At 51.2% G+C, this 18,286-nt stretch overlaps 1 protein-coding gene across 7 annotated transcripts; it reads left to right on the top strand.

Annotated features, from left to right (window-relative positions):
* The first annotated feature begins 1,822 nt into the window (after positions 1-1,822).
* Positions 1,823-18,077, top strand: NUTF2 (nuclear transport factor 2). Of its 7 annotated transcripts, XM_020884999.2 has the most exons (6): positions 1,823-2,129; positions 3,557-3,621; positions 12,521-12,648; positions 14,295-14,366; positions 14,451-14,549; positions 16,269-18,077. In XM_020884999.2, exons 3-6 carry the CDS (start codon positions 12,550-12,552, stop codon positions 16,380-16,382), a joined length of 384 nt encoding a protein of 127 aa, XP_020740658.1. In that variant the 5' UTR covers positions 1,823-2,129; positions 3,557-3,621; positions 12,521-12,549; the 3' UTR covers positions 16,383-18,077. The 7 variants fall into 7 exon arrangements, with proteins under 7 accessions (XP_020740658.1, XP_020740656.1, XP_020740659.1 ...); XM_020884997.2 differs by lacking the exon at positions 3,557-3,621 and having other exon boundaries at positions 1,838-2,129; XM_020885000.2 differs by lacking the exons at positions 1,823-2,129; positions 3,557-3,621 and adding an exon at positions 2,169-2,415.
* The last annotated feature ends 209 nt before the right edge of the window (positions 18,078-18,286 follow it).

Genomic DNA, 18,286 nt, shown 5'->3' with positions numbered 1-18,286 from the left:
TGCTCACTATTCTCCCCTTAGGCCTAGTACAGTGTCTGGCACACATGGGCATGCAGTTACTTAAATCAGTGAAGACCACAGCTGGAGCCAGCCATGGATTCTTATAAGGAATATGGATACCTTTGACCTTGGTGCACTTTCATTGTGAAGGAGGTGGATCCTCAGAGGAATTTAAGGATGAGTTGGGATTTGTCATCTCTTGATTCATTTTCTTGGCTGTTAGCATCTTTGTTTAGACTGGATGTTGTAGTGACAAGGTGACATTTTTATCTGTGGTTCCAAGTCATTTAGCTCAAAGCTAGCAACAAATGCCTTTAAAGCTAGCAGTGTTTAACATGGGTATTGGGGCACAAATCATACTTACTGGGCTCCATAAAACATGATTCTTTTCTCTTACTTATGGAAAAAGTCACTTACCTGGGGGCTTTCCCTGTAGTTTTGAACTGGAATGACTCTAAAATATCCCTCCAGTCTCTGCTTTCCTTCTGGCCCCTTGGCATTGAATTGAAAAACAAGTGTCTGTTGGGGAGGAGTGGTGGGAGATAGGTTGTGCAGGTGCCTAGTTGGGGAAGGGACTGTATCTCTCCCTTCCTGGGGTTAGTTCTGGCTGGTCATAAGGTGGTGGAAGCACAGCAGTACCCTTCCAGGCCAGCAGGGACTGTAGGCCTTTATGGGCAGCTGTTGGGTCACTCACTCAGCTGTCCCCACCCGCCTTCATTAGGAGTGAGGATTTTCCCAGGCTCCAGCCATGCTCATTAGTGTATCCTTTAGCTCCTGTTTGCTGAAGGGATTTAAGACTTTCAACTTTGGGTCTCTTGAATCTCTCAGCAGCACTCCCAGGACAGAGTGAGAAGAGCCAAACTGGTCACGATTCGCTAGTGTCTGGATGTGATGAGCGCACAACCTCTGGGGTGTTTTATCTTCTAGAAGGGAGGAGGACAGCTCAGAGCAAGGGAGGCCCTAGATACACCACAAGCAGGGCAATGCAGTCTCCCTGACTGAGTAATAAAAGAAGAATCTAGTCAGGCAAAATAATACAGATTTGGGATTTAATGAACAGAAGCCTGGTCTGGTCTAACCATCCATCCCCAGGTGGAGGGGTAGGGGTGATGGTGAGGATCTGTGACGGTATAAAATTTCTGGACGAACAGGAGAAACCTTGTCTCTTATAAACTTAACCTGTGGTCCCCCGGCTTAGCTGCAGAGTATTTCCCCAGTAGGCCTGACCAAGACACACCTTACTTCAAATGTTTGTGTTACCCAGGAAACGACGCCGAAAATGGGAGCTGAAAGAAAAGTAATGGGCGGGAGGGAGATTATGGACAATTTAATCACTTAAATCACGGTGAAGGTTTGGGCGCGCCAGTTACTTATCTTTTTTCATTAATAAAACCAAGATTCTTAGCTGCCCTACCTGATGCAAAATAACAACAACAAAAAACTTGTGAGAATGCTTTTTACACCCTAACTGCAGAAATCTAAGAGTAATCTTGTTTCCAGCCCAGGAAAGCCGCGCTTGCTTGAAACCAGCTTTGGGTCCAAACTGCACCCGGCAGGGCGCAAGAATGTTGGGACAACAGAAGCTGTGGGTTCCGCCCCTAGTAGCCTTGGAGCTCCACTCGGAAGAGCCGCAGGGGCGGCCACAGCACCAAAGGGGAGGGGGGTTTGCGAGCGGAAACAGCTCAGAGGCCCAGGGAGGGGCGGCTAGGCCAGTTTGAGAACAGGCCGAGCTCCCACGGAGGCGGGGCCAACACCGAAAGGCCGCGAAAGCTGGGCGGGGCCGGACCAGCTGGGATTTGGCGACAACCGAGGCCTGACCCCAGCCTGGCGCCAAGCTTGGGTGTTCCAGAGGCTTCCGCTAGACCACAATTCTCAGGGGCTCGCCCCGGCGGCCTCCCTCCCTGACTTAGCCTCACCTCCCGCGCTGCGAGCCGCGTCTGGGCCTCGGCGCATAGGACGTCGGGAATGGTAGTTTTCTCCTTGCGCACCTATACCAGAAAAGAGCACGAGGAGGACTGCGTTTCCCAGAGTGCAGCGGGGTGGCAAGGGAAGGCAGGGGGGAAGGGACAGACGGTCGCAGACCGCGCTGGGTTGCCGCCGCCGCTGCCGCCATCGTGCCAGCCCCTCGGGTGAGTGTCGGGGCTAGCGCGCCGTGGTGGGGGCTGGGCCGCAGGAGCTGTGCTCCAGGTCGCCTGGAGCTTCTGCTGCAAGTCCCCGGGCGGCCCCTCCCCTGCCCCCCCCCGGCGGCCCCAAAGCCGCGCGGGGCCGGGGCCATGTGTCGCGCACGGCTCCGCCTCCCGCCGGTCCTCTGAGGCGGCGGCCGGGGGGAACACAGAGGAAGCCAGGAACCTATTTCGGGCGTACAGTGCAGGTGGCGGGCACACTGGACCGCTCCGAGGCCAGGCTTTTTCTCTGGTATGGACCACCCAGATGGGGCTCTCCGGGCCCCGCCCCGTCTGGCCTAGCCAGGCCTGCCCGAGTCCCACAAACTGGAGGCAGGCTAGCGGGCGGACCCCATCCCCACGTCCTGCCGCCAGCCCGCCAAGGATCCGGGGATGGGTAGACGCCACCCAGCCCGTTCCGGAGTCAGCATTGGGTAAGGGCGCCCGCGTGCAGCAGCCCTACCCTCCTCTGGTTCTGAACCACAGCTCGGCTAGGATGTAGGTGAGCGCTCACTTGCTTGTTTGCCGGCTGAGAGTGCACGAAACCTGTCTCCCACTCCGGAACTCATGCGTAGGTTCTTCTGCGTGGAGGGCAGGGTCAGGGAATCTGGCGCGGGAGGGGCTTCCACGTGGGACTTAACCCCCGGCAGCCTTGGAGAATCTGGCCTGAGGAGACTAGGCGGCTCCGTACTCGTAGGCTCAGCCCCCGCCCTTCTTTCTATCAGTGACCAGACCTCAGCCGTGGGTGGGTTGGCCGCCTGTGTTAGTGGAGAGAGGGAGGGAAGAAGCCATGGAGGTGAAGCTGAACATGTGAGCCTCCAACACATTGTTAGATATCTTCAGTACAGCCTAATCCTCCCATCTGCTGCTCCCAGAGTCGTCTGCTCTTCTCCCATAGAGGAGAATGATTCCTTGAGGATGGTAACAATAAGGTGGAGTTTGAGGGGAGGGTACAATCCAGGTCTGAGGTCGGTGAACCTGGTGCCAAACGAGGCTGGGCTGCAAGCGACATTGAGGGAGGTGCATACTTGGGCTGTGAGGCCCTTCTGAAGCCTGGGTGGCAGAACTAGGGCTGGAGACTGCAGAAAGTCAGGCTTCCCCTCTCTTGCTTGCTCACTCTCAAATGTCTGAGCAACCTCTGAGTAGGCAGAAAGCTGGTTGGGCCTTGGGAAATTGCCTTTAATGAAAGCACCGGGTCTCCATCGAGTTCTGGAGTAAGGGGAGTAGCTAGCCATAGAGTGGTCCTCAGGCTGGCTTTTTGAAGGCCCTTCCTGACTGTGTGATGATAAATGAAGGGACGAGTCCAGAGAAGACCATGGGATATGGGGAAAAGACAGTTTGTCAAGCCTTGAATTTTCTGACCCACTGCAGCTAATGAGCCACGGTTCTCCCAGGTACTAAAGAAGCAGCCAAGTCTTTGCACACCTGGCCTCAGCAGCAGGCAGGTCTCTTAGGAGAGGTGAGTTAAGCCCATGATGCATCACCCTTGGATTTTTTTTTTTTCTCTTGATTATTTTCTCAGGTAGTATTTTTCTGGTCATTGAATCAATCCTTGGAATATTTCCTGCAGTTGCATTTTCCATGGTTAAGGAGGATAGGCAAGGATCTGTCTAGGTCTCACCCAGGCCTGCTTTCTCTTTGTCTTTCTCTTTCTCCTAGCCCACATCCTAGCCTACGAGCGTGAACTAGTCAGTTTCATTCAGCAAGCTCAGGAGAGGCCTGGTTTGCCAGTGGACGTGGGCAACAAGGAGGGACTACCCACAGGACACAAGTAGGATCAGTGTGATTGGATGACTTCATGCCATAAGCAGTTGTTTCAAGATCTTCTTGAGATTGTCTGGGTTGCTTCTTTCTAGGACACTGTTGTCAGGTGAGTTAGGCTTTATGGCTATGGATTAGTTCACAGATTCCAAAGCCCTAGGTGACTTGATCACAAGAGTTTTCTTTGAGGTCAAAATGCTGTTGTTCTTTCTCATAGGTTACCTGGGAGGAGGGATTCAGGTCCCTCCCTCTCGTTCCACACCTTAAGTTCCATATGACTTCTGTGTCTGGGGTCAATCATCTAGCCATTGCTATGCATCCTGACCCCCATAAGTCCTTGACCTTTCCGGAATTTGGCAAGCTGTCCGTGTCTCAGAGCTCAGAGATAAGAGGAGAACACCGAGGTTGTCCACAATCAGTATGCACCCTCTCTAGTCTTGCACGGCTGACTTCGGAGGTGGGGCCTGGCCTGGGACAGTCAGGATATGGCTGCGTAATAAAGGGTCAGGTTGTGAGGAGACTGGATTCTCAACCAGCTCAAAACTATGTCCCTTGGTGACATGGAACTCACCTCTCTGAGCCACGTTTCACTTTATTCTGACTTTCCAACTGGTGGGTTGGGATGGAAAGAATGATTTATGTGAAAGAATGCTCAAATTTTAGGATTGGAAGGCACCTTATATCAAAAAATTCCAGAATCCCTTTACTGAGGCATTAGTATCTCGCTTGAAGTTGTTTTTTTCTCTTCTCTCACCAATGATGCATTTTACTCAGCCACCATTCTTGCGGCCCTTTCTGTATGTCAGGCTCTGGGCAGAAGCTGGAGGTAGAATAATGAGTTCCTACCAAGTCCCGGTGCTGGGGAAAAGAGGTCACAGTAGTCAGGGAGACAGACTGTTGCTATTATGTATTGAAGTCTAAGTTGAAGAGACCCACAAGGGACTCTTGGCCCTTTGCAAAGTTGGGGGTGCTTTCTGAGTGACAGAGCACTGAAGAGTAAAGGCTGTTAGTGAGCCCCTCTCGTTTCCAGTGCCTGAAGAAACCAGGGAGCAAGGTATCCCTCATCATGCTGGGCCCAGGAAGGTCTGGGATCCCTTGAGCAACTTGGCCGTCACCACTCCAAATTGCTGTTGAGTCTAGATAGATCTTCTGTCACCAGCATCCCTCAGAGGTCTCTGCTGGGTGTTCTCCCAGTATGTGAGAATCTCACCAGCATTTTGTGGTCCATGACCTCCTTCCCTGCCTGAACCTGGCTTGGTGCCTTCTACCTCTTTGACTGAGACCCTTTCAGGTCACTTATTCAAGTGCCCAGTGCTCTTGGAATGATATCTATCAGGACATCTTCCCAGAGTGAAACAGAGGCACCCTCCCCAGAAGTGAAAGGGAGTAGTAGTCCTTTTGGAGATTGGGGAGTGGATCCAAAAAGTTCTCCACAGGATGGACGTTGAATGTTAGGCAGGATTTCTGTGGACAGCTTGAGCTGAACCTCTTGATGGGCCTGTTTTTGAAGTTAGTAATTTTTTTTTTTTCTGATGGGCCATGAGAATGTGTGTGGAGGGTTGGGTTTGAGTGGTAATGGAGAAGACTTGAGAGTCCTTTGGACTACTAGGAGATCAAACCAGTCAGTGCTAAAGGAAATCAATCCTAAATATTCATTGGAAGGACTGATGCTGAATGAAGCTGAAGCTCCAGTACTTTGGCCACCTGATGTGAAGGGCCGACTCATTGGAAAAGACCCTGATGCTAGGAAAAATTGAGGGTAGAAGGAGAAGGGAACGGCAGAGAATGAGATGGTTAGACAGCATCACAGACTCAAAGACATGAATTTGAATACACTCCTGGAGATAGTGAAGGACGGGGGAGCCTGGCGTGCTGCGGTCTGTGGGATCGCAGAGTCAGACACCAGTTAGCAACTGAACACCAGTGCCTTCCCCAGTTTTGAGATTTTGTGATTTCTTGCTTTGACCACATGTGGCAGGAGTTCCTGAAGACTCTTCCTGAGGGACGTGCTAGCATGCGGGTTATCCTTGCAGTGGCTCCAGGAGTGACTGATGCTGCTGGTCAGCACCCGTACCACCAGGTCTGTGTGGCACCGTCTCCATTCTCACTCTGTCAGCTGAAATGTGTCTTCCTGGGAGGAATCATTTGTTCAGGTCTGACTGTGACTCAGGAAGGTGGCCAGGGAAGAGGGACACCAGAGTACCAGGGTTGGCATTACCCTGGGTCTTTGTTTATTGCTGGTACCTGCTATATGCCGACTCCTTAAGCACTCAGGCTGGAGAAGGGTCTACCCTGGTAAAGGAGAACCTCCTCTCATGAGAGATGTGTCCAAGGAACCTGGGAACTGAGGGTAGTTTGCCTCAGAAAACGAGGAATTCAGGAATGTTTGTTTCCTAAAGCCTCAGGTACTCCATCAGAGCCCCTGGGTCTCTCCAGGGCAGAAACTGCAGCCCCCTGGAAGGACATCTGTATAGAGACATTGGTTCCACTTGCAGAGGTGGTTCAGGCCCAGGTCAATGCACGGTCTCATTTGTAGGTTGTACACCTACTGTGACAGGTGGAGCATGCACTTAGAGAGTTTCCCTTCTGACGGGCATAGAGCTTGCCAATTTCAAAGGGGAAGAAAAGGCCTGGGCTCCATTCTTCCTTTTTCCATCTATGCTTCCTGCTGCTTGACATAGGCTCTCAACTGTTCCAGTCCAGGCCAGTTTTGTAGACATTTTCATGCTGGCTATGCCCCAGTGGCCTTGCATGGTTTGAATTCTTAACCTCTCAAGAGTCTTGGTTTCATCTACAAAGTTACAGGAATCATACCAGCTTTACAGAGCTGAGAGGCTGGAATGAGAGAACACATGTATTAATAACTGGTTTACAGGGGTTTGACTGATGGTACATGAAGCAGCAAGGTCATGGATGGGAACTGTCTAGAACAGGGCCCCAGAGATCCCTGAACCACCTCGGAAAGGGGGCTTCTTAGGAACTGAGTATGGGCAGAGCAGAGTGACTAGAATGCCGATTTCAGGATTCAGCTTCTTGGCCAACCAGGGCAAACTGAAACCTCTGGAGCCCTCTCCAAATAGAAGAGGAGAAGGCCCTTAGTGTGCTGGGGGCAGCAGACCTTGGCTGATTTCTCTCCCAGCTGCCGGCAAGTGAGTGGTCAATGAGGCTGTTCCGTAGTGTGGTGTCCTCCAGGAGGCTGAGATTACCCTCCTTCCCAGCTCTTGACCCAGTGTTCACCTTGTACCTTCCAGCTGAGTCCTGCCTTATATCCACAGTTGATTACTCCTAACATCGACATAATTACTGATGAAGACGGGGTCAGAGGGTCCTGCCATGAGGGAGAGGAGAAGCAGGCTAGCGGCCAGGCCTTTGACGGTGTGGTCCTGTGCCTCCTCTTCAGCCACAGTTGTCTCTCAGGTGATCAGAACCTTGGGAATTGGGGTGGGAGGGAGGGGCCAAGCACCGCTTAACACACACCTCAGACAGATGGCTGGGTGGAAGGCAAAGGATTGTTTCCTGACAAATTGGACAGAAGGTGTGGGTGGAGGTGAAGTGGGTCACCTGGCCACTTACATTGAACAGGGTTTTCCCAGAACACACTTCTCCAGAGAAGAGGGCCTAGGTGAGGCACCTTGCAGGCAGGGACAGAGGTGCTCCAGTCAGGGAGAGGGACCATTAACAAATATGTGATAATCTCATGCAGAGATGAGTGCTAAGAACATGAAGCAGGGCGATGCAATGAGTAACCGGGAGGCCACTTTAGACTGAATGGTCAGGGAAGGTGTTTATGAGGAGGTAACCTTTGAGTGGACACACATGTGACGGGGAGCTAGCCATATGAAGGAGGATCTGGATACATCTAGGAGGGAGGACGATCCAAGTAGAAGGATCAGCAGTTGCAGAGCCCTCCAGTGAGAACAGGCTCAGGATGTTCCAAAAATAGGAAGATGCCCAGAGTGGCTGCAGAGGATGGGGAGGGGTGGGTGGCCGGAGATGAGGTTGGATGGCTGGGAGGCCAGGGCACGCGGGGCCTGGAAGGAGGGTAAGTGGTTGGGGTTTTATCAGTGGTGAACGGGAGGCTGCTGCAAGGGACACGCCACACTCCTCAGGTCAGTGTCTTCCCTTCTGGCTACAGCCCACAGCCTTCCCTCTCACTGTTTAGTCCACGCCCGTGCTCTGGGTTTAAGCCAAAGTTGTCTGTCAGTTTTACCTGTCGGAGTCCTTCCCCCTCTGCCTCAGGGCTCTTGAGGCCTAGCAGGCAGGAGGTGTGAAGGTTCTAGTGCTGAGTTGGTGCTGAGTTCAAGGATCCCACTGTAAGCTTGCACATCTGGTGTTCCCTGTGGGCCTCAGTGATAGGCCGTCCAACATGAATGTCCTTCTGTTTCAAAGTGTAGAGTTAGTAATGAATGTCCTCTTCCTCTTTCTCATCACTCTCCTGACCCCAGTCCTGCCCCAGATCCAGCTAGGCCCACAGTTATCTCTGCTTCGCTGAGATGGCGGAATGGGGTTGTGACTTTGAAGGTTTAGGAAAAGCGTGAGATCATCCCCCATGAAAACGTCCATTGTTTAGTGTGGCAGTCTGCCTGGTGCCTTTGTTTGGAGGCAGAAGCCCTGGTTCAAGCCTGTCTTGCCCCTTTCAGAAAAAAGCCAAGGTTAGAGATCAGGGCTTCAGCCCTATGTGTCATTCGTTTTTATCTCCAGACCAGTTGTCACTGGAAGTCTTGGTCCTGGAGCCCACTAAGCCTGGTTCCATCCATTTCCACCTTTTATTAGGCTTGTGACCTTGAGCAAATTTAGCTGACCTTGCTGGGCCTTGTTTTGCTCATCTCTAGCATGGGAGTTGACTCACAGGGTGTTAAAACAAAATGCATGTAAAGCCATGAGCGCATTTCTACATTGAATATGCATTAGTGAAAATGAGACATCAGCTGGACACTACTGTTTCAGGTTTCAAAATACTGGAAACACTGACCCAGAATTTGAGGAGCAAAATGAAAGGGTTTTTTTTTTTTTTTTCTGTTACCCAGCGGGATCTCCTGGGCCAGAGCTTTTAATCTGATGTGTATGATAGCCTCAGGGAGTATGAACGACTTGAAGTCTGACAAGACTGGGGCATCTCTGCCTCTGTGTGGATTGATTGGGAGCGGGCCGCAGTGTATGAGACATTCTTAGAGAGTCTTTGCACCCACAGAGACCTGAGGGTCAGTGAAGGCTGACGCTCAGTGGGTGAGAGGTCACCGAGATCATTTCTGCTCCTCGAGGAGCCTGGCCTCAGTCAGCCTGAGTGAAGCAGGAAGCAGTGGGCAGCAGCCCTCTCGGAAGAGCTGTAGGAGAAGCTGTCATGAAGGTCAGTCCCCAGTCTCACGCGAAGCTGCCCGTCAGCCTTGGCATTGTGTTTCTTTCCAGGCTATTCTTTCCACAGTAAATATATTAGAAGCAAGGCCGGGGCTGGCTGGCCATCCTGGGGAACCCCCAGCCCAGCTCACCGCTCCCCTGTTGTCCCATGGGGATGGGAGGTGGCCCCCGCACCCTGCTGCTTTTTCTAGGTTCAAGAATACCACCTCCCACCTATAGGGTGAAAGCTTTGTGGAAGATGTGGAGTCAGAAACTGGAAGTCCCATAGTTTGTTGGACTCTGTGCTGGGAGATTGAGGGGGGGTGGGATGGGATGTGGCACGAACCACATCTGGGCTGTGTGGGAACCCTCACAGCCCAGAGCCACAGTGGAGTAGGCCCTGGGTGTGCTCATCCAGGCTTGCACTTGGGGTTGAGGGTCAACAGTTGAGTCTGCAAAAGAAGACCCAGATGGGAGGTATCTGAATGGTGACATGAGGGGAGGGCAGGCATCCCAGTGGGAGGACTCACCTGTGCAAAAACCCCAGGAGCAAACACTCTCAAGTTCCGGTGTGTTTAAGTGTGGTGCTGGATCAAGGCAGGAGAGAAGGGCTGAGGAGTTAGGGACAGGTGTGGATAGCCACCTGTGGGCCTTCAGGTGTTTGACCTTGAACCCAAGGGTGAAGGGTTTGTAGGGGAGGGACATCACCAGCTTTGTGGCTTAGAACTCAAGGACACAAAATTAGCAGAAAATAAGCAGTGGCCTTGACCAGAGAACTCATGATCAGCACTGATGTACTGGGCAAGTTGGGGCCACAGGCTGAACCTTGGTTTTGCCACCTGTAAAGTGGGCTGATAGTGAAATCGACCACATGACCACATCATTACTACACAGAGGTAAACACATCAGGGTCGAGCAAGCCTCGAACAAGGTTGCTGTGGGCTTCAGTGGCACCACTTGACGACACCTCTAAAGCAAAGTCTTCAATCCACACAGCTTTGAAGGTTCCTGCTCACCCTTTTTGAGCAGTCCTGTCCCTCAGGAGAGCTCCCTCTGCCCTGCCCCCTCCTCCCTGCCAAAGGGCTCTTCTGTCCCTTTATCCCTCCAACCTCTACTCCACCTCTGCTTCTGCCAAGTCGTTTTTGTGTTAGAAACTTATCACACCATTAAGAACAATGTTGAGAAAGGAAAAAACACCTCACTTCCTTCACCTCAGTGTCCCACCACATGGCGCCACTTTTCTTTGGATAGCTTCTGGTCTTATTTCCCCTCAGCCTCCATCTCCCACGTCCCGGTTTCCTGCCCTTATCTCTTCTTGTGTCCCCAGGCACGTGCTCATGTTGTTTCTCCTGACTGGCACACTCCAAGACCTGCCCTGAGGGCTGCTGAGAACAGTGCAAGATGGCCCTAGTTCATTCCTCCAGGTTTCCCCTGCCCCAGAGGCCTTGGGGGGCTCAGCAGGGCATCTTGGGAGTGTGACGTGGTGGGGTTGGGCTGTGATGGGTGAGCCAAGCTCAGTGAGTCGTCTGGCAGAAGGGGTAGAGATGCACGATGCCGGGCTCTGTCATGCCTCCAGTGACCCGAGTTTGCATGCGGTGCTGTCACAGTCTGACCCCTTGAAAATGTGACCAAGACAGAGCAGCTGCGCATCCTGTGTTTTTCCCGCTTGTTCTGTTTCTTGGCAGAGAGCAAGCTGGGACGCTCCTTGTCCCAAGCAGGCGTAGCTGGGCCCAAGCTTTCTCCTCTGCTTCTTTTAGACTTTCCTGGACATTTAGTCATCCCAGCACCGTGCTGCTATTTTTAGTGCCACCACCTCCTAGGGAACCTAAAATAAAGCTGGCTCAGGTTCCTGGCCCCTCATTGGCTGGCGCGTTGGTCACAGGCTGGGAGATTGGCTGAATTGGGAATAAGCTACTACCCACTTCCACTGTCCTTCCTCTGGTTCCTCTGGCCTAGGGTGAGGTCATAGGGACCAGAGCAGACCAGCACTCACCAAACTGAGTCAAGAGCTTTACTAGGTTCCCTTAGTGAGACTCCACTGGCAACAGCAGGGTTCCACCCCCTTGTAGAGAAGAGGGCTGAGGCCCTCAGGACGGCAGTGACTTGCATCAGATCCCACCACTGCCAGTGGTTGTCTGCCGCGGTCAAACCCACCTCCCTACAGCTTTGGTTCAGAGTCCTGTTATTAGGAGAGTGGATGGGTTCCTGTGCAGTCAGAAACAGCTATAGAACAACAGATCTGCTGTTGTGGATCCTGCAGTGAGATGCACTCCACTCTATCCAGGAGGAGCCTACCAAAGCCTGAGTGGCTTTTTCGTCTGGGGCTTGGATTTTTCATCTAGCAGCCTTGGATCCCTGATATCTGTAGCAGGGTGGGGGGGGGTGTGGCTCCCCTCTTGCTCGGAGACCCAAGAGGGGCAGCCGTTCTGATGGAGCCAGTGCTGGGATGGGGTGTAGAGACATGACTCATTTTCCCCTCCCAACCTTCCTTTGCCCTCCCAGCATTTCTGTTGTCATCTGTGATCCTCTGAACTCATGGTCCCAGCTCTGCAGTTGGTAGATAAAACCTCTCTCGGTGATGAAATGATGTCATGTGGCCTCAAAGAAATAAACTTCCCCCTTAAGACAAAGTGAGGGAGTGACACTTGCCATCTTTGTTGCAAGTGGGACCCTGAGGAACCATTTCTCCCTACTCTCACTGGGTCTTCTACCTGGGGTAGTATTAAGGGCCGGAGTGCTGCAGTCAAAGACACTTGACTCACAGGCATGAGTAGTTCCTGACCTGCAAAGTGGGAAGAATAGCAGTAACTGGCTGTGCAGGCTGTTGAGAGGATTAAATGAAAAGAAATGGGGAGAGTGCTTAGCTCCTCCTCAGAAGCTCATCCTCTGTAGTACTTGCTCTGACCTTCCTTCGTCCGGGCTCCACCCTCAGGACCCATCCTTCTCTATGATCCTGGCACCAGGAGGGTCTGAGTTGTCAACCTCTGGGCTCCCTGCACTTGCCTCTGTTTTTTTTTTTATCAAAGGGTACATGACATCAGCACTTATTAGTGGTGATGTTAATCTTGCACTTGCCTCTGTTGAGGGGTTGCTTGAGTTCCCTGGGTCCTCTCTGTTCTCCGGGAGAACAAGCCTCAGCACAGCACTGCCTGCTCGAAGAGGTCTGGGACGGGTGGGGGTCAGTGAAGAGACTGACAGGCTACATGCTGCTTCCACGGTACCAAGGTACCAACGCTTCCCTCCCTGTCTTGCTGGACTTACAGGTCTCAACGAGGCCGGGTGACGCTCCAGAATGGGAGACAAGCCAATTTGGGAGCAGATTGGATCCAGCTTCATTCAACATTACTACCAGTTATTTGATAATGACAGAACTCAACTAGGCGCAATTTATGTAAGTCTTCTGCTCTAGCACCAAAACAGGATTTCAGGGGATCAATTTAGATGTGGGGCCAGTGCCTCCAGTTCACAAGTTCTGGCACCTCTCACTGGATTGGCTGAGCCCTTTTATCTGAGCTACTCTCCACAGGGTAGGGGGCTTAAGGCCTAGCTCCCCAGGCCACATGGGCCTTTCTGTCATCTTCTGCATGAGTGACATTCTTAGGTGATCTAGTGGGTCTACATGAGTTGTACCACAGACAGCAGTTTCTGGGCTCACCCTTCCATGCTCCTGGGAGTGCCTCTGCTCCAGACCTGACAGCGGCGACAGAGGCTAGGGCTTCTGGTGCCCCCTGGAGGCAGCAGCTGTAAGAATTGTCAGTGTACCTCAGATCGCTCCTGGAGGCCCCAGGCCCAGTGTCCTTTGAAGAGCTAAAAGCCCCTGAATGCTCATGGGAGGTGGGTGTTTCTTTTTTTTGGGGGGGGGGGTGTTTCTTGAGAAACCCTTTTATGTAGACATTTTTTACTGCTGTGTTAATGATGTTCATATACACCAAGAGTTACTTGTATTTGACCCTGCCCAAGACAGAAGTGTGATTAATCAAGCCATGCCTAGCAGGTTGGCCCAGGATAGAAGTGATAGGAGTCATCACACACAGACTTGCAGCCTGATGGGCTGTGGGCAGACTCCTCTGTCTCCCTCAAAAAGTCAGGGCCAGTTCAGACATTTTGAAGAAAAGAAAGGGATCTTAGCAGTGGAAGGCCAGATCCAGCCCAGGTAATTGATTGTCATCATCATAGGTAGACGGTTTAAAAACTCAAACTGGTCTGACTGGGATCTTTGGCACTTACGTCTTGTTGCTTTTGAAATCAAAGCAGGTCTGACCCAGAGAAGAGTTAGCAAGGTCTTTAAGGAGTACTTTATGTATGTCGTTTTACGTAAAGCTCACCATGTGTTCCCTTTAAACATCAGGAAACAGATTCAGGGCGGGGAAATAAAAAACTAGTTTGCCTAATGTCAGAGCTGCTAAGTAGTAGAGGCACCTTTGAGCTCTGCCCCAGGAGGCTATGGTAGGAAAGATGGGGCAGGGAGGCAGTGAAGCTGCGGGTTACACGTTAATGGTTGGGAAGGTCCCAGGAGAGGCCTTGTCAACCGCCCTGCCTCCCTGACCCCATGGGAAGAACCTCTGTGGAACTGACTCTGGGCTCTAGAGATGGTGTTGAACATAGATGTTTCCTAGTTATTTCTTTCTTTCTATTTTTCTTCCAAGTTATTTCTGATGATTATTCTGGGACTGTTGCTGACTGCCCACACAACAGGACGGTTTTTGCCTGAGCCTTGGCCACATATGGCCAGCCTGGAGCTCATCCATATCAAAGGCTATGCAACTTATTGGATAAAAAGTGGGAGATGAGCTTACTTGTTAATAAGTTTGTATTTTGTTACATAGTCTTTCAGAGCTTGGGCTCTGTGATGCTGGGGTGTAGTTAAAGTTGTTAATCGTCTGAAGTTTGAAAGTTACCCTCATTTCCCTTCTTTACGGACAGGGAAACAGACATGGACTCATGTTCCCCAAGCAGGACCCTTTTTGTGGTCTTTTCAGGGCCTCAGAGATATTCCTTTTGCTCTGAAGCTCTGACCCCAAATTTCCTGATTTTCAGATTGATGCATCATGCCTTACGTGGGAAGGACAGCAATTCCAGGGGAAAGCTGCCATTGTGGAGAAATTGTCTGTAAGTAAGGGCCAGGGCTGGGCTGCAGGCAGCTCCTTCCCCACCCTGCTGGCCACAGCCCACCACCTATTTTTTCTCTTGCAGAGCCTTCCATTCCAGAAAATCCAGCACAGCATCACGGCGCAGGACCATCAGCCCACACCAGACAGCTGCATCATCAGCATGGTTGTGGGCCAGCTTAAGGTAATGGTACTGCTGCCTTGTAGCGCCACTGTCCTGCTCCTCAGGGACACCCAGACAAGTGATGCCTAGAGCTTTGTAGCTTGGTACTCTAGCCATGAGCCACACGGGGTGATTTTTAAATTGCATGAAGTAAAATGAAATAAAATTAAAATGGAGTTCCTCAGTTGCATTAGTCATATTTCAAGTGCTCAGAGTTATTCATGGCTGCCTATTGGACAGCACAAACCTAAAACATTTCTGTTATTGCTGCAAGTCCTATTGGAGAGCACTGGTATAGAGGCTTCTTGGAGAAGGGACAAAGAGGTCCAGGAACAGGATAGGGCTGTGATCCCAGCCTCTGGGCCTTTGTACTGCCCCAAGCTGTAGGGGAGCCTTCTGCAGGCAGCTGACCCTGAACTGGAGTCCATGCTACCACTCCCCAAGCTGGCTGCTGGTTCTTCCACCTGCTGAACAAAGCAGATTCTTGGAACTCCTGCTTCTCTTTGCATTTCTAGTTCCACTTCTCAAGACCTGTTAACCTTCAAAGCTTTCCTGTGGTCCTTTGGTGCCTCTGCCCGTCCACCCCACCCCCTTCCAGGAACTCCTACTTGTTGAACTCTTAACAGACTGAAGACAGATTTTTGATTTCCAAAAAGCCTCTCCTCCTTCCCAAAGCAGGACAGATGAGCTGCCCCTTAACCAGGTTCCAGCTTCCTGGGCATGTGGCATCATGGTCCCCAGAATATCAGACCCACATGCCTTCTCCCTAGGCTAGGCAGGGCTTCCTGAGTCCATTACAAGGGTGGAGGGAGAGGGGGGCCCTCTAGGCCTCTCCACTGGACCTGGATGGACCTGCCTTCTGGCCTGGTTTTTCCTGTCAGTTTCTCCTGCCTGTCCAAGATACCCTGCCCAGAGAGTGTGCTCAGATAGGCCTTGGGAGTAAGGAGGTCTTTTCTAGGGTCTCAGAGCACACTTTCCCAGGCTGAGGTCAGTAAGCAGTGCCTCTTTCCACCTGGCTTCAAATTCTTTCTGGTGTTTCTGTCCAACCCCCAGAAGACTGATTTGCCTCCTTGCTGATGATAATTCCTGGAAAAAACAGTGATGTTAGAAACACAGCTGGTTGGTTAGGCTTCTACCGCAACTAGGCCTCATCCGGGTGTTCTGCAGTTTGGCTGGAGGTCTCTCACCCTTTTTTTGTTGCAAATATTATACGTTACGTGACAAGAAACAGATTACCTGATAGGGATGCATTAGTTTTTTTTTTCTCTGCAGAGCTGTAATTGGTGTGAGCTTGGTTTTGAGCCTTTTCTCATATACAAAGTCATTATTAGTAGTATCTTCTCATGGCTAGACTAACATAATCAGACACTAAGACTGTTTAGTTTTTAGACTACCATGAGTTACATGATAAGCGCCACAGAACTCTTTCAGATTGGTCACTTTTGCCCAGAAACATGGACTCAGAGGCACTATGTTCTCTGCTATATTGCTGTAGCTAACTGGTGAATTGTTCTGCCGTTTGAGTGTACATAGCAGTGTGAGCTGCCACCTCAAGTTCCCTTTGTGCCGAGTTCAGTGTTACATACATTATGTCAGTTCACAATCATGAGCACCCCGGGGTCTCTTAGGATTTGTGTCCAAGATAGAAGGACCTGATTGCAAAGTCAGCATTCTCCTCCAACTGAACACCCTTCCTGTTCCTTGGCCAACTTAACTGAACCATTTTCTCTCTCCTCACAGGCCGATGAAGACCCCATCATGGGGTTCCACCAGATGTTCCTATTAAAGAACATCAACGATGCTTGGGTTTGCACCAATGACATGTTCAGGCTTGCCCTGCACAACTTTGGCTGACCTCCTCCCAGCCAGGCACTCATGCTGTTTCCTCCTCCCTCCTCTTCCCGATACTATTCACACTCCTCCAGATGCTCCAAATATCATTCACAAATGAGCAGGGCCACGGTGGGCGTGGGCGCAGTGCGCTGCTGCTACCGAGGTGTTGTGCATGATGTTTGGATGCTAGACTAGTTGCATCTGACAGGAGAAGTTTGTGTTGTACCAGCGCATGCCTTGGAAAGACTTAAGTAATGCAAAAGGTTGTCTTTTTTTTTTTTTTTTTTTTTAATCTACTGACAAGTTGCTCTAGTAACCCAAAGAAGTGAAGGAGAAAGCAGCTGCCTCACCGCCCAGATATTGATTTGTTCAGATGTTTCAATGCCTCATGATACAATAAAACCACGAAAATTTTCTTAACAGTTTAAATTGTTTGAATTAGTTGAATAGTGGGCTGGGCATCCATAATTACCCTGCCTCATTGGCGCTCTCATGTCTCACCATCCCACCTCTGCGCCCACTCAGCAATACCTGTTGCAAGGAGAAAACACCGAAGCAGCATTCTGAGCTCAGGCAGCACTCTGAACTCGCTTCTCTTAGAAGCCCTGTAGGGCATAGTGTTCCCTCCACCTGGCCTTGGAAAAGTGAGCTGCAGACAGGGAGAGCTCAGGTCTGAACGGAAGATGCCCTTGAAGCCTCAGCAGTCAGTTCTGACATCTGTGACCTCTACACTGGGTAGGGTCAGGGCTCTAATGACAGGTGAGATGATGCAGAATCCCACCGGAGATTGAAAAGCCTTGGCAAGAATGACCCATTAAGTTCAGGCCCTCTGGACTGAGGGCTCAGCAGGACCAAGTATGAGCGGGCATTTGAGGGAGAAGGACCTGTTCCAGCCACAGAAGGGTCAGTGTCACATCCCGCATGCCCTGTAAATCCCAGGCCAAGTAGAGGGCAGCTCTTACCCTGTACCATCTGCTTTGGATGTCACTGCCAGAATGGGAGTGCCTCAAACAGCCCGCCTCCAATGCCCACAGAGCCAGGCCTGCTTGGGTTGGAGTATAGATTTAAAACTATGAAAGAAAGCATTCTGAGTTTGAGGGATTCAGGTTGTAGGATTTCTCATGCCCGAGACCTCTGCAAGGCATCTCTAGGCCTTCTATTCCCTCCCTGACCACAAACACAACCTCACACTACTATCCTCAAATCCCAGGAAATCTCAGCTGTTGGGGCAGTTTCTCCTCCTTAGTTTTGGGGACAGACTTTGCCTAGTATCAATACAAATCCAGCCCTTTAGCTGTGAGATTTTGGTGGTGTAAAACTGATGGCAAGGTAGCAACCACAGGCCAGAACCAAACCCAGGATTTGGTCTGGTGTCCTGTTTGGGGGTTTAGTATTGGTGAGGGCACCACAGCTTTGCCTGACATGCACAGCCCCCCTTCCCTCCTGCACTCTGGATGGCAGCCAAGGACTTCCTTAGACCCCCACTGGTAGCCTAGCTACACTGGGCACTGGGCTGGATGGTGTGCTGTTTGAAATAACAGCTTACTCGAGAGGTTTCAGTGGGACTAGTTTCTTGGCTGCTCTGTATTTGGGGGATAGAGGTTGGGGAGAGAGGTAGAAACCTGCTGCCTCTTAAACCACCCTGTATAAAATTTGCAATACAGCTTTTCCATGTACCTGTGCCTGAAATGTCTGCAATAAAGAAGTGTTTGTAAACCATGGTTTCTTTCTTTTTGCCTGATGGTGCAAGGTTATGCAGGGGGATGCTGGGAGACCTTAGGGAACAAGGTGATGTTTGTGGTGGGACCATCTCTGCCCTTGGAATTCCTGGGTCCATGAATTCACAGGTCCCTTCAGACCTTTCCAGGTGGCTCAGTGGTAAAGAATCCGCCTGCCAATGCAGGTAGATGCAGGAGACAGGTTTG

Source organism: Odocoileus virginianus, chromosome 20 (genome assembly GCF_023699985.2).
Source record: "Odocoileus virginianus isolate 20LAN1187 ecotype Illinois chromosome 20, Ovbor_1.2, whole genome shotgun sequence".
NCBI classification, from domain to species: domain Eukaryota; kingdom Metazoa; phylum Chordata; class Mammalia; order Artiodactyla; family Cervidae; genus Odocoileus; species Odocoileus virginianus.
This window is presented reverse-complemented; position numbering and strand designations above follow the sequence as displayed.